Source organism: Grus americana, chromosome 1 (assembly GCF_028858705.1).
Source record: "Grus americana isolate bGruAme1 chromosome 1, bGruAme1.mat, whole genome shotgun sequence".
Lineage (NCBI taxonomy): Eukaryota > Metazoa > Chordata > Aves > Gruiformes > Gruidae > Grus > Grus americana.
In genome coordinates, this window is record NC_072852.1 from 161097113 (window position 1) to 161111205 (window position 14093).

At 39.1% G+C, this 14093-nt stretch overlaps 1 protein-coding gene across 4 annotated transcripts in view; it reads right to left on the reverse strand.

The window, feature by feature from the left end:
• Nucleotides 1-14093, reverse strand: part of FARP1 (FERM, ARH/RhoGEF and pleckstrin domain protein 1) — a 220142-nt gene that overhangs the window by 162267 nt on the left and 43782 nt on the right. For all 4 annotated transcript variants that reach the window (XM_054822026.1, XM_054822035.1, XM_054822016.1 and 1 more), the window contains exon 2: nt 10924-11119. In XM_054822026.1, coding sequence (XP_054678001.1) covers nt 10924-11094 — 171 coding nt within the window. In that variant the 5' untranslated portion in view covers nt 11095-11119. The remainder of the gene's footprint in view (nt 1-10923; nt 11120-14093) is intronic.

Consider the following 14093-nt stretch of genomic DNA (forward strand, 5'->3'; position numbering starts at 1 on the left):
AGTAAAAAAACTAAGAAAACCTGAACAGTTTGACAAACTCTAGAACATAAGTAAGCTTATGACATGTCTCTCATGTATAAAATGACAACTGCCTCAATTCTTTTATAAGCCCACAGATACGGCTGTGAACGCCCATTTGCCACACAGAACCCTGAAGCTTTCTACCTCAGAGGTGCCAGTCATGGGCTTAAAAGTGACAGATCTTCAACTGGTAACTCTGAACTTCAACTAAGTCTCTCAAAGAAGAAAGATCCTAAACCACAGTAGTCCTGAATCCTTGCAGTTGGTGTTTCTTATGGACCTTGACTTACCTGCTTACAGCTGGCCCTGCCCTGAGTGCAGAGTTGGACCGGACTACCTCCAGAGGTCCCTTCCAATCTGTATCATGCTATGAGTGAGTCTTCAGGTGCTTTCATGAAAAGCATTTTCTTTTGCCAGCCACCAGTGTTTGTCCCTGGGTGCAGAGGTGTTTCTGAATTACTCTGCAACATCAGGCTACATTTATTTCCGGCTGCAGCGTGAATCTGTGGGAATCCAACGCTAGAACAAAAACTACTTGATGAAGACCTTTGATAATTCCTGTAAGATATTTTTGTACATAAGGTTTGAAAAAGCATTCTCTTTCACATCAGTTTACACGTGACTTAATTCTGCCAAATCCCTTTAATTTCAATTCTGTTCACAAAAATTCTAGTATCTGAGATTAATTCCAATGGGTAACACACCCAGAGGAGACTCCTAGATCATATCATCTCATAATGTAATCCAGCTTCTTTTCAGGAATCCAGTCAACCTGAGACAGTGTACTCCAGCTGAGGATCTGGCTCATCCCTGTCAGTAATAAGAAGGGGAAGGAGTTCTGACTGACAGTCATTCCACATCCAGTATTGGCTGTTCTGCTCAAATGCGCTCCTTGTAAAAGACCAGAAAGAGAGCTCTGCAACAAAGTAGTACGAAGAATTATATAACTTGCCCGCACAGAGGATACAAAACCAGATGTTTTCTAAGAAAACACAAAACTGAGAAGTTAGACAAGGGTGAGATGACAGAAGGGAGTAAAACTGAGCATCTGCACCAGATAATGAAGCAATGAAACGTGAAGAGTCATTTAAGAGCAAAAGATGTCCCCCTTCGTGCACGAAGAAGTAGCCTCTGAATCTAAGCAACATCTACACACAAATACTGTCCACTATCTACTAAATGAAGATTATTACAAATAAAGTCAGCATGAGAACAGGACCAGAATAATAAAAGCAAGGCAAACTGAAGAAAAAGAAGAAAAAATAAAAAAAACAAAAACAAAAAACCAAGAAAGGACTCCAGGTTCAGTCAGAAAACCAAGTGAGAATGTAACAGTGAAAGAAATAAGGAGAAAAACTGCCTGCTGCTGTGCATTGCATGAATATTTGCATCTGCCAACAGGCCATCAAAAAGCAAATTGGCACTAAGTCATAACTCACCATTTGCTATTTATATTCTGGCAGCGTTACGTTTGTGCAATTTCTATCAGTCAAAGCCTCCTTTTTGGGGATGGGGATAAGAAAGGGAGATATTGTAATCTACTTCTACTATTGCTGTTTATATTCGCTGAGTTATCTGGTGCTTGATGTGTGCATCATGCATTGCTTTTTATTCAAAAATTGACATATTTATTCTAGAATGATTTTAACACACTAGCCTTATTTAAATATGTATAAAGGCTTTGGCAGATATTTTCAGCCATGCATTTTATGTGACATATTGGCATGTAAAAGGCAACATTTAATTGTGCACGCATATTGTAATCACAGCCTTGTCAAGGCACCTCGTTGGAGCAGTGGAGACAAGTTTACAGGTACACAGCCTATACTAAGTCTTTCTGAAGGCTTTTAAATCTGGGAACTGGTGAAGCTCCTTTAGATGGTACCAAGACAGACAAAGACATATCGCTTTAATCATGTCATCCTAGTTGTAGGTTTTTAAATTTATTTTAAGCTGGTCAAATTTCACCTTAAACCCACAAATTATCTTAGGTAAAATTTGGATAGATCACCCTACTTGCAGAGTTTGGGTATGGATGAGAATTTGACTATGCCATTGCAGAAAACACCCCCAGTTCTGCAGTGCAGATACAGCCTTTAAAAGCGATCAGCGCTTGCTCCCCTACACAGCCCAACACATGACTTGTAATATAGCGACCAGATATTGCCCTAATCATCCTCAGAATGAAGTTGGTTGAAGACCTTGGAGGCACACCCAGGACTCCCACATCTTTCTGCACTGCTATCTCCTGTTTGTTTGGAGAATACCAATAGCAAGGAACTGAACCAGCAGTTGCAAAGGAGCCGTGGTGAGGCAGAAAGGTTGAAGAGGATAAGCAATGTAAAGTGGCATGTCTTAGTGCCAAGCAAGGAAGCAGCAAGAGATACCAATGAGAAAACCAAGGAAGTGCTAAAATATGAACCAATATAAAGTCATATTCTGAAGTATTTTAAGGGTTGGAAGAGTTCCTAACATTTATTCTCTCTCCCACCTCTGCAGCTGTGTACTTTGACACAGCAGCTTTACCCAAGTCTGAACCACTGCTAACACGGTCCTGTTCCTTCCCTCCCCTATGTTGCACCCACATCAGCATCTATCTGATTTTGTAGCAAGCCTCTGGCTGTAGCTAAACTGGTGAAAACCAAAGTTTTTTATGCAGGGTTGCCCCCATGGGCTGCCATACCACGGAGTCAGACAAGCATCTTTGTCAGCGCAGCTACCTCCAGTAGCTGCTAAGGCTGTGGCTCCACCGGCTGAACAACCTGGGCGTCCTGCAGAACCAGGGAGGAACAGAGGGTTTGGGGCACAAAGAACAAGCACAGGTGATGACCCCTGACAAACAAATGGAGATGAATCCCAGTGCAAAAAGAAAAAATCAACATCCCAAGCTAAAAGACAAAGCAATGTTGGACGCAGAGCAAGGAATCCATGGTAGGCAAATAAATCTAGAGAGAGGCATTTCAACAGGTTGCATTACCACCAGGCAAAAAATTGTTTACACATGACCATATTCAACTGAGAATGAACTGAAAGGGAAACGAATGGACAATTTATAAAATGTTGCTATTCTTTTATCATTGATGTACTGCTTAAGCCCTTGTTTCCACACAGAGCCTTCCATTCTGTTCAAAATAGAGGAAAGCAACTGCACAGAGATTCCACAATAAAGGTTCCTTCATCTCTCAAATAGATGAGAGAACAAGTTGCAGGGAAATATGCTTTTACTTGCAATTTAAGTTACTGAAATTCACAATGCTCTAAATGGCCATTCATCATGCTGTGTGATACCATTACTTAGTAGTAGTGCTTTGCATCTGAGCCCAAGTTTTCTGATCTGTTGCTCACTGCATGACTATAAACCGGGTATGCTTTGAAATGCCTCAAGTCTAACACGAGATTGTGCTCTTGGCAAAGTATCACACGCTGCATTTCTTTAGCTATGGACAACAAACACTTATTTAATCGATCACACTTAGGGAGGAGGAAGGCAGCTATTTTCTCCCAGAAGCTTCTCCCACTCATTTACTATGCCCCTCTAGAGTATATGGCCAGAAGCAGATGACTGTTTTTTGTACAGAGCTTAAGGAAAGTAACTTAAGCTTGACCACCTTGAGCTGACAAAGAACGGGCTTAAGAAAACCATGGCATGCATGTGCACCACCGCAGCATAGCACCAATGCACTGTTCCTCCACAGCATGTCTGTTACAACTGTTCCCTGTTACAACTAAGAGCAAAGCAGCACTACTGGCAAGTAAATACACCTACCCCAGCATATCTGAGCTAGACAGACAGACAGCTATGGGGTGCAGGGAAGACTCACATATGACTTTGGCATGGTTGAGAACTAAAAGGAAACAAAAGAATTCCTGTGGAACAAGTTATGTGCCTAGATGATAAATGAAGTCTAAGCCATCATCCTATGCTCCCCTTACAGGGATATCCAAGAACCTCTAGAGAGCAATTAATCTCATCCTAAAATACATGTTCAAGACGATAGTGACAAACAGTCTGTTGAAGGTATCTTGTTTTCACTCTAACTATGAAGGAAAGAGTGATTAGCCAAGGCTTTAACATCTAGTTTTAAAATCTTTAAAGCCAGAAGAGACTAACCTCAGTCTCGAGGTGAAGGAAAGAAGAACACAACAGTTCAGCTCCCCTCCTTCCTCTGACCAGAGGCAGGACATCCCTCCCATTGCCCCTGAAACAGGAAAACATAGTCTAGCAACATCAGCCTCCGCTTCTACCACTAACAACCCACTCACCCATACACACACACTTTGAAGAGAAGAAAGACGGCAAACACCTCCCACTGTCCCTGGACAGCTGCCACCTCCAAACAGGGTGGCAGAGGCAAACACCCCATAGCTGGGGAGGGAGTCAGTGCTGCCCCCTCTGAGCACCAATCCAGCCTCACCAGTACCGTGCAAACCAACTTACAGGCACAGACATGGTTAGCAAAATTAACAGCATGATTTCACTGACCCCTTCAGCTAGGGCAGCTCTTCATCCAGAGCCAGCCCTGTCCTCTGCTTTGTGCTGGCTCAAGCATCTGTGTGTGACTTGGTGAGTCAGCTGAACCAAGAGAGGTGAAAAGGCATTATTTGAGAAGCCTTCCCTGATTACAAGTTAGGCTAATTCATTCAAGAAAATTACATTCATTTTCCGGTTATCTTCAAATACATCAATCCAGTCTGAAAATGGACTGGATCTGTTGGCACTGAAAATTATATTCCCACTTATTCTGTTCATTCTACAGAATATCGTAACAAAGAAATCAGCAGTTTAAACAGCCTGCTGCCTCAGGTTACAGAAGTTTGCCTGTGGATAATTCTCTCTTCTGTTTTGAAAAGCACATGAATTATTAACACAAGTCACTAAAATCACTTGTCTTTCAACAAGGACATTCTAATCATCTGTCAACAAAAATTGCAGTTTACTGGTTGTCTACTAATAATCTTCTGCTGAGAAAAACTCAACTGATGCGTTTCAGAATTATAGAAAAAAAAGCTTTTCTTGTAATTTCAGAATATCCAACAGGGTTGGTGTGACAGTGAATATTTAAATGCTTGATATTCATTGGAAATAGTCTGATGGTGATGGCCAAATAATTTCAGGCATGAGAAGAAAAGAAAGTCTCAGACTGATGAATAACTGACTTTTGACCTGCTGTTCACTTCCTAAGCTGGAAAAAAATGCAATTCGTATTGAATTGAAGTTGAAGCTGGCTAAGAAAGCATGAAACACTGTTTCATGTTTCTGCATTGCCTTACTGTCTAATGCTCTTTTTATAAAATTGTTTTATTCACTGGTTATTATATACATATTCAGGGCAGGGGTAAATACCTAGGACAAAGCAATTACCGTAACCCATAAATGTTACAGAAAATAATTTAAACATTTATAAAACCGTGACTGAAACGTTGACTTTAATAGAGTAACACAATGCTTGTGCAAATTTATAACAAAGCACACATTATCTTTGCTGTTAAGTATTGAGCCTTTCTAATATTAAGCTTTTTCTGGCATGCTTACACTAGCCTGAAGTTGGTGGGGAGTACACTTAATGGAAGGCATTTTCCCCACAAGGGGAAAATGAACCACCATCATACGGCTGCATGAACAAACAAAACCAGCCAAACAAAAAACCCACCCAGAACACTAGCCTTAAGACACAGAAAACCAGCAGGATTATGAAGTCCTTCTCTCTGAAAATTTGGACTTGGGGCACAGAAATTCCCTGCCAAGGCACTACAGCTGAACTCCAGTGGAAGATAAATAGTTGTAGACCAAGACCATTTGGTCTTTATTCTCTTTATTTTCAGATAACCTAAAGATGAGGAAGCCTTTCTCTTCTGAGAGAAAAGCAAATTGAAATGAAATGTTTACAAGCAATGTTTACTAAGGATTATACCCTCACCCTGCTTTCTATTAAGAGACTCCTGTTGCTTAAGAAACCAGGTGTTAATCCCTCAGAGTGGATGACATTTTCCAAGCCTGCATATTTCACAAAGCTTGAACACATTCAGAGGGAAAGAAAGTTTACATAAGACACAAAACAGATGTTTAATAAACTTGAGTAATCTGACAGGCAAGCATGTTTCGGTCTTTCCAAAAGACAGCCACAAAGAGGCAGCAACTATTTTCTTCCAGACACAATAAAGAGGACTTTGGTTTGGTTTTAATTGAAGAGACCGGATCCTAATCAGAAGAAGAATCCTTACCTTCTGTGATATACTTTGATCTCACCTTTGATGCTAACGGGAAAGAAATGTCTGACTTTCTATTTAACATCAGTAGTATCATTCCAGTCATATCAGTGTCATTCACTCAGAGAGTAGGATATGATCAATGACAGGCATCACGTCAGTCAGGTTAAACCTGGTCTGAGTCACCGAATCACCCCAGCAGTCTAACATGAGAATCAGTCATGTCTTCAGCATTACCTAGAAAGGAACGACACCAACTCTTTCTGCTTAAGAGTAGTTTTAAAGCAGATTACTCCTGGCTCTGAAACAACTATAGAAGTAAATAAAATATAAATGGCATAAATGCTAAACATTAAAGGGTTTTCTTCCCCAGAAGAAGTAGATGCAACCATCAGCTATTTTTACTGTTCCTTAAAAACTGTATTTCTTTTTTACTTAAACTGGTTTGACTCTACAGGGGAGACCATACTAAAACAAAAATCCCTATGTTTTACTATGGTTTCATGGAATCAATCCCATTCTTTTCCGACTAACTTAGAGGAGACAGGTAAAAATAAATCCAGAGCAAAATCAAGCAGAACTGTACACCTCCACAGTCTCTTGTATAACACACAACTTCTATTCACCAATGTTGGGTTCTGCAAATCTTACAGTAGAAGTGTCAACCTTTCAAAATGCCCAAGATCTATCCATATATAATTATCATTATGTGTACAGGGGTGAAAAGATGTTCTTCCTCCTTCACATTGTTCATTTTAGCTAAAGCTGTTTTCCTCTTACCTAGCAGAAAGGGACTGTATTTGCTCATTTTATCTCATAGTCAAAACCCAGCCAAACACTAGCTGAAACAGACTCGTGTATTTTGGACCTCTGCAGTCTTCAGTTAGCATATCCAACAAATTTTTCGATAAATACAGCCAAACTGGAAATTAGAAACAAAAAACAAGAGACAAAAATCCATTCCACACTTGCATGCAACCCCTTCACAAAGCCAAGACCATGACCAACAGCTGCAAGCACTGTATGATCATTAGCTTTCAACTAGCAGCCTGATTTTCAGGCACTCATCACCTAGAACCGCAGCTGAAGCCAGCTCCTGTCTGAGGCAGACACAAACTAAAGGTACAGAAATTCAGTCAGAAAGAGCTGAATAACTTAAAAGGGGGAAGGATGCTCTATGTAATTTATCTTTTCATAGCAGAACAGAGAAAAATATGTTCAAAAAGATAATTGATGAATTTTATACTTTCCTTTTATGTTAAAGGCAATAAATATGAAGTGAAAGTAATATTGTGATAAACTTTTTAGAAAGCAGCAGTGCCTACCTTTCCCCCACCTCCCCCAAGCACCTGCACTTGCTTGAAAAGGGTCATGAAACCTGCTAACTGGGCTGACAAGGAACACTAGGTGTATGTGAAAGATCCAGGTTTATCTATTCTAGCTTTCACTGGCTTTTTGGAATATAGGAATGTTTGGATATTCTGCAATGAAATAGTGTCTGTTAACAGCAAGCAGAACATAAGATTTTTCTTATGTTCCCTTCCTTTTACAATGCTGAATTTGCAAAGATTGATGAAAAGATCTTCATTGTGGGCTTCTGTTTTTCAAGTCTGCCACACAAACTCTCTCCATATACTTCATGGGGGTTTTTTCCCTAGAAAAAAAAAAAAATCATTTACAGGCCCATATGAAACCATGAGGATGTCTCTTTCTTTCCGTTTTTTTTTTTTCTTCTTTTTCCCTTGGGAGAAGCTAGTACAATGAGCTGGACACAGTATGATTACAGAGCACTAAAATGCTAACACCAATAGTTGGTCAGTAAAAATCAACTTTCCTTTAGAAGGACAGAGTTACTTCATTTCTAAACAGCCCAAAGAGCAGCAGCACTGGGTGGGAATGGAAGCAGGTCACGTTTTTCTCCTGGTTATTACCTACAGAACAGACATAGAAATCTGAAGGATTTAGCTCTAATAAAAACAAGTCATTAGCTTACGATGAGAGAAAGGGGATTGCCTAAGTGCTAAGATAATTTAAAACAAACAAACCCAAACCAAAACACTCCCAAACCAAATGCAAACCTAAGAAAAACAGCACACAGATAAGATTTTTTCCCAGTTTTAGCTAATGGAGAGGTTGAAGCTGTTATAAAAGAAATTGTAGGAGTAGCAAGGAAGAAGGATGAGACAGATGGACAGTCCCAACTACTTCCCCCAAATTTAGACAGAAGTAGCATCAGTATCTGTTTCTATTTCCACACAGAGTTCACAAGCAAATAATAAACTGGCATGACTTAAACTTCATATCGTCCTAGAAAACACGTTGTAAGCAGCAATAAACTACTGAAACTTTGGCCCATTTGCCAAAGAAGAGAAAAGAACATCCAGCAAAAATCCTGAAACTGTAGGAAACACAAAACCTTTTTACTTTATACTTTTATCATATTTGGAAGGTTGTTTTCATAACCATGGCAACTCAAGTTTTGAAAGAATAGTTCATACCTTCAATTGTGCAAAAAGCCTATAATTCTCCACTGGAAAGCAAGCCCACAGATGTGCTTTGACATGTATGTTTAACATCTGCCCACAGCCACACTTGCTGTTCCTAAAATATTTTGTTGAAATGGTATCACTTTCTGTGTATACTGTACCAATCTGGCTGAAAACAGCAAGCTTGTAAATGGGAAGATGGGTTTTCCAATGTGAATAAACATCTCAATTTAGATGCATTAAAAGTTTTTCAGTTTTGTGAGATGAGACTAAAAAATTAATGCCTTTTAGAGCAAGCTGACAACAATGTGAATTGCTCCATTTGACTATATGTACCTTGAAGACAAAAGGCTTTAGTAATATGCTCTGAGAGACTTTAGAATCTAAGCATCCTGCAAATCTCACCACAAGATTTGACTTTAAAACCAACTGGACTCTCCTTCAATAGATGTATTTATGAAACAAAAGCCTCAGAAAATAATCATAGTGAAGTGATCTGAACAGAGAGGCTTTTTAAACCCAGGTCTTCCTGAAGTTTAAAAAACAAAAAGTAACGTGGACATCTTCTAATACCGAAGATCAAAAACATACCGTTTCCTCAAACTCTCAGAAGCAAAGCTGGAGTTACACGGGTGCACTGCATTCACTCATTACTTATGTTTGCTTCAAAACAATTTGATGAAAGGGACTTGATCTCAAAATAGTTCCTACTAAGTGTTTGTTAAATAGGATTATTAACTCTTACAAATTGCACGTAATTTCTAAAGTACGGTGAAATAGCAGCTGCAGGGGAAAAAAAGTCATCTCTGGGCTAATAAGGATATTTGTACCACATAAAATAAGCAGCACAAGTTTCATTAGCATTTGATAATTTAAACTAGAACTACACTTTTGAACAGTGATGATTACCCGAAGACTGCTAATTTTAGTCTTTTTCCTATGGATATTTGATAGGCATTCTGAAGGGCACAAAAACATAACACATTGCTACATACACAAGCATTTCATTTGCTGACAGCTCAGTTCACAAATATCTGTCCAGAGAATTTACTTTCTACTAAAAGATAATCTGAGACTGAACACACGGTTGTAGTCAGGTCACAAACAGGAGCAGAGAGCAGACCAAAACACATGTGTGTGTACACACACAAAACAAACAAAACCTTATAAACAGGTAAAAAGTTTTTTTTTTTCCCACGAGGAATTTCCTTATCCAAATTCCTTCATTTTTAATAGAGGGATAACATTTTTTCAGTGACCATAACTGCTTTCACAGAGCACTTTACATGTAAGATCTAAGTACCTCGCTGGTAACCTCCCATTTCACAGAAGGGAAAACTGAGCCAATGAAGGCATGGAAGTTACCGTAGCTACATAAAATGCAAGTAATAAAGGACGAAATTTGAACTCAGGTTTCCAGTTTCCTATTCACTGAACTCCAAGCACTTTGAAAAATATACATTCCAGTGCACTTTCATAACAGCAACAGTGTTCAAACACCTTACATGTTAATCACCTAGGCATGGTGTGTTAAAATCATACTAACAGCTAGACAGTGTAAAACAAAATCGTTTTGTACCAAAACTAATTCAAACTAATTCTTCTGATCTCACGCAAAAGCGGTGGTAACTCTGTTTCCTTACTTGGCAAGTACAAACCTAGATTAATTTCAATGGGCACTGACTGTATAGAGAAACTTTAGATGAGACTGCTGTGATTCTTTCCTTGCACTCAATGCATGTGAGCACTTGGTATCAGTAAGAGTGACAGAAATTAATGAAAACTTTGATGATTTCAAGTTACCATCCTAATGACTTCCCAGAGGAAAAGGAAACAAATCTGTATAGATCTACGATTTACTGGATCAAAACCAAAACAGCACCAAGGAAATATATAAACTGTTCAGAAAGTAGAGGAAATCATTAATGTAATGTTTGAAGAAAAAAAGAAAACACCAAGGACTCTTACCTCTTCTGAAGCTGTTCAAACAGAAACAAAATAATAACTGTAATTTACAGTTCACTTCACTGTTTAATGTGATTCTATTACACCATGATCTATTTAATGTTGATATAACAGACATTTTCTCCACAACATGAATTCATTAGCCAAAGAATCAGAGTTGCAATAAAAAGAGAACTGGTTTTAAAACATGAGTTTTTAGAAATGACTGAATAATCTTTAGCCACCCCAACCTCCACATCCTTACCGGAACATCGAAAGTTTCTTGTGTGTCATCCAGCATCTGAATTTTGATGGAGACGAGTTTTCCTGGAGGTGTCATAGGTGGTTTCTGTCCATGCTCCAAGGTACTGATCCCAGCATTTTCCTGAGCTCCTAACCGGGATCCTGCTGTTGGTCTCTGCTCTGTCTCACCCATGTTTAGAGAAACACGTTTCTTATATCTGATAAAAGAATAAGGGCAAAGAAAACCGTATCACTTATAAAAGTTCTTGCACATAAGCATTATGGTATATATACTTGCATCTAATAAACCATATGACCATTAACACAAAGTAATAACCATTATGGTAATTTTTTAAATGTATCATATGAAGACAAGAAAACCAGGAAAACTTTATACTTTTCAAAAGAGACAAGCTAATCACCTCCTGGGGGTAAGGCTGATAGATCAGCTACAGTACTGCACAATGGGAAAGTATGTCTTTCCTCCTGGAAAAGGAAACAAGACTATATTGGAAACAGAGCACGACAGAACTCAGATTTCAATGAATTATGCTAATTTTTATGTATTTAGGAATCAGGCTGTTAGCAGCCACAGCCAGGGCTCCCAGAGAAGGGAGGAAGGTGAGCAGAGCAGGTGGGATAACTCACCACTTGCTGACCATCATTCCCTCCTGGGCATAGCAGCATTTTTTCCTTTGGTCTTTACAGCCGCCACCTTGCCTAAGGGTCTGCAAAGCAGGAAAACCAAAGGGATGCGAAATGACCACAACTACATGGCCTAAATATTTTGTTTCCTTTGGGGACCAGAGCTGCTCTAGAACCTGGATCCTGGCCTGATCCCACTGATGGGCCAAGGTCTATGAGGACATGCTACTGGGAAGTCCAGAAGCAGCCAGAGCAAAAACACTCGCTGGAAAAAGCAAGGGAAATCTGATTTCCCATGGAGCCCTGTAAGTGGGAGGGGAACACCAAGGAACACACCTTCCTTGCTGTGCTAGGGGAAGGCTACACACCTGCACCAGCTCGCCTGTGCCCCCAAGCTGAATGTGGACAGCTGCTTCATATTCACAGAAAGTAACCCCAGAAACTGGCTTGCTAATTTTGTTTCTGTGCAGCTTTCACACCACATTACACAGCACATTTCTGCTAAATAATTATTCTATCCTAAAAAGGGAGCAGAGCTACAACAGTGATTCAGTGTGATTTTTCATTAACTGTCACAACTTTGAACCTTCTTTTTTAATTCAAGGACCATTAGTTTTACTTGTCAAATGTTACATATCATACTAGAATCTTATTTCACTTCCCCCCGCCCCTTTTGACACTCTAGCTGGGTTTCTGATGAAACCCAGCTATTTATCTTTCTTGGTAATTGCATTTCCATTCTGCATGACTGTCATATGCTGATCAATGACCAATAGAAAACATGTAGCACACAGAAAGAATGGAAATGCAACTTTCCAGCTGAACAGAGGCACAAGAAGAGTACTGGCATCATTGCCTGGCTTTTACTCTGAGTTTACAAATACCGCACAGCCTATGGGAAAAATAGAAAGCAAAGGATAGCCTAGGTATTAGTGAATGCATCACCAGTTCTGTAGTACACTATAAAGAACAGTTCTGTGCAATAAGATACCCATTCCTTCTGTAAGGACATAATAAAAATGGTCCTGTCTTCAGCAGGATATACTATTTAGTACATATAACTCTTCCATATCCTGACTAATTTGTTCCCACAGATTTTTAACACGGCAAGCGGCTTGGAGTAAAATTTTTTTAAAAAGCACCTTGATTAAAAGAAAAAAATAGTGTTAGCTGAGAACGAAGGGAATGAAAAATGAGGGATCACACACTTCTACATATCAGCTCAACGTAAGTGAAGGAAAACAAAAACCTGCAGACAAACTTGTGCAATGAACCAGCACTATCCTACCCAGCAGTTTTTTTATGAAACAAGAAGTGCCAACAAGAAAGCTGCAGTTGGAGGCAGGAATTCCAGAAGAGACCAAGCTCTACAAAGCAAGACTCCAGGTCTACTTACAAATAAATCTGGTTTTCATGCATGTGAAGTACATGGGGACATTTAAAAAGGTAACACATGCACCCTGTCTGGAAGGGCCACTGATAAGATACTTGCCCATGTCCTTATTAATTCAAAAGCTGTTTTAAGAGCTCTTCTGAAGTAACCATCTACCACAGACAGTGCCTACACAGCAGAAAGGACCTCTACAATTGCTGTGTTACTACGATAGGTTTTGGCTAGGTACAGACATTTAAAGTGGATGAAAAAGAAATCTGTTCTTTCCATTAAATCCTAAACACAGGAATCAATCCAGTCAGTTCAAGCGGTACCATTAAATAATCAACACAAGGAAATATTACAGAGCTTGAACCTTTCTATAAATGTTCTGACTAGATGATCTAGTGGCCCACACACACACATTCAGACAGGCCAATAAACTTAGTGAAACAAGGAAAAAAGACCCAAATTTAGGAGCCAAAAAAATCATAGAGGAAAGGTACAAGCCAAACCACTCCATACACTAAATAATAATAATAAAAACAACCTCTCAGCTGTGTAAGATAGAAACTCTTGTAATAAATACATATTGAACCATTCAGTATTATTTAGTAAGATAGAAACTCTTGTAATAAATACATATTGAACCATTCAGTATTATTTAGTAAGATAGAAACTCTTGTAATAAATACATATTGAACCATTCAGTTACACACGCACACTTCCCTTTGGAAGCAAAGATCTAACAAGTATTGTTCAACCCTGATCACATGCATCTGCTACTTACAAAACTAAAAGCAGACCTTTCCTTTTTTAATCCGTATGTATATCTAAACATCAGCACGTGGCACTGGACATTATTTAAGGCTGTTTTCTGTGTGACACTAGTCTCACTCACTGTTGTGCTATAACATCAACATGGTATCTTTATTATGCCTTTATGTAAAAGAGGCCTTAAAAATTACGACAATTACTCTCTCTAAAATAATGCAGTGCATCAGTCAAGCTGTATACCTTTCTCGAAATCACTTTGGTCTAGAAAACCAAGAAGTAAGGTCACAGAATGCAACAGAAGAGTATTAAGCAAATATTAAACAAACCTGGGGAGATTAGGATGCCTAATGCCTGTCACAATGAGGACAAGGAACGAGTTTGGACAGAAGATGGGGAAT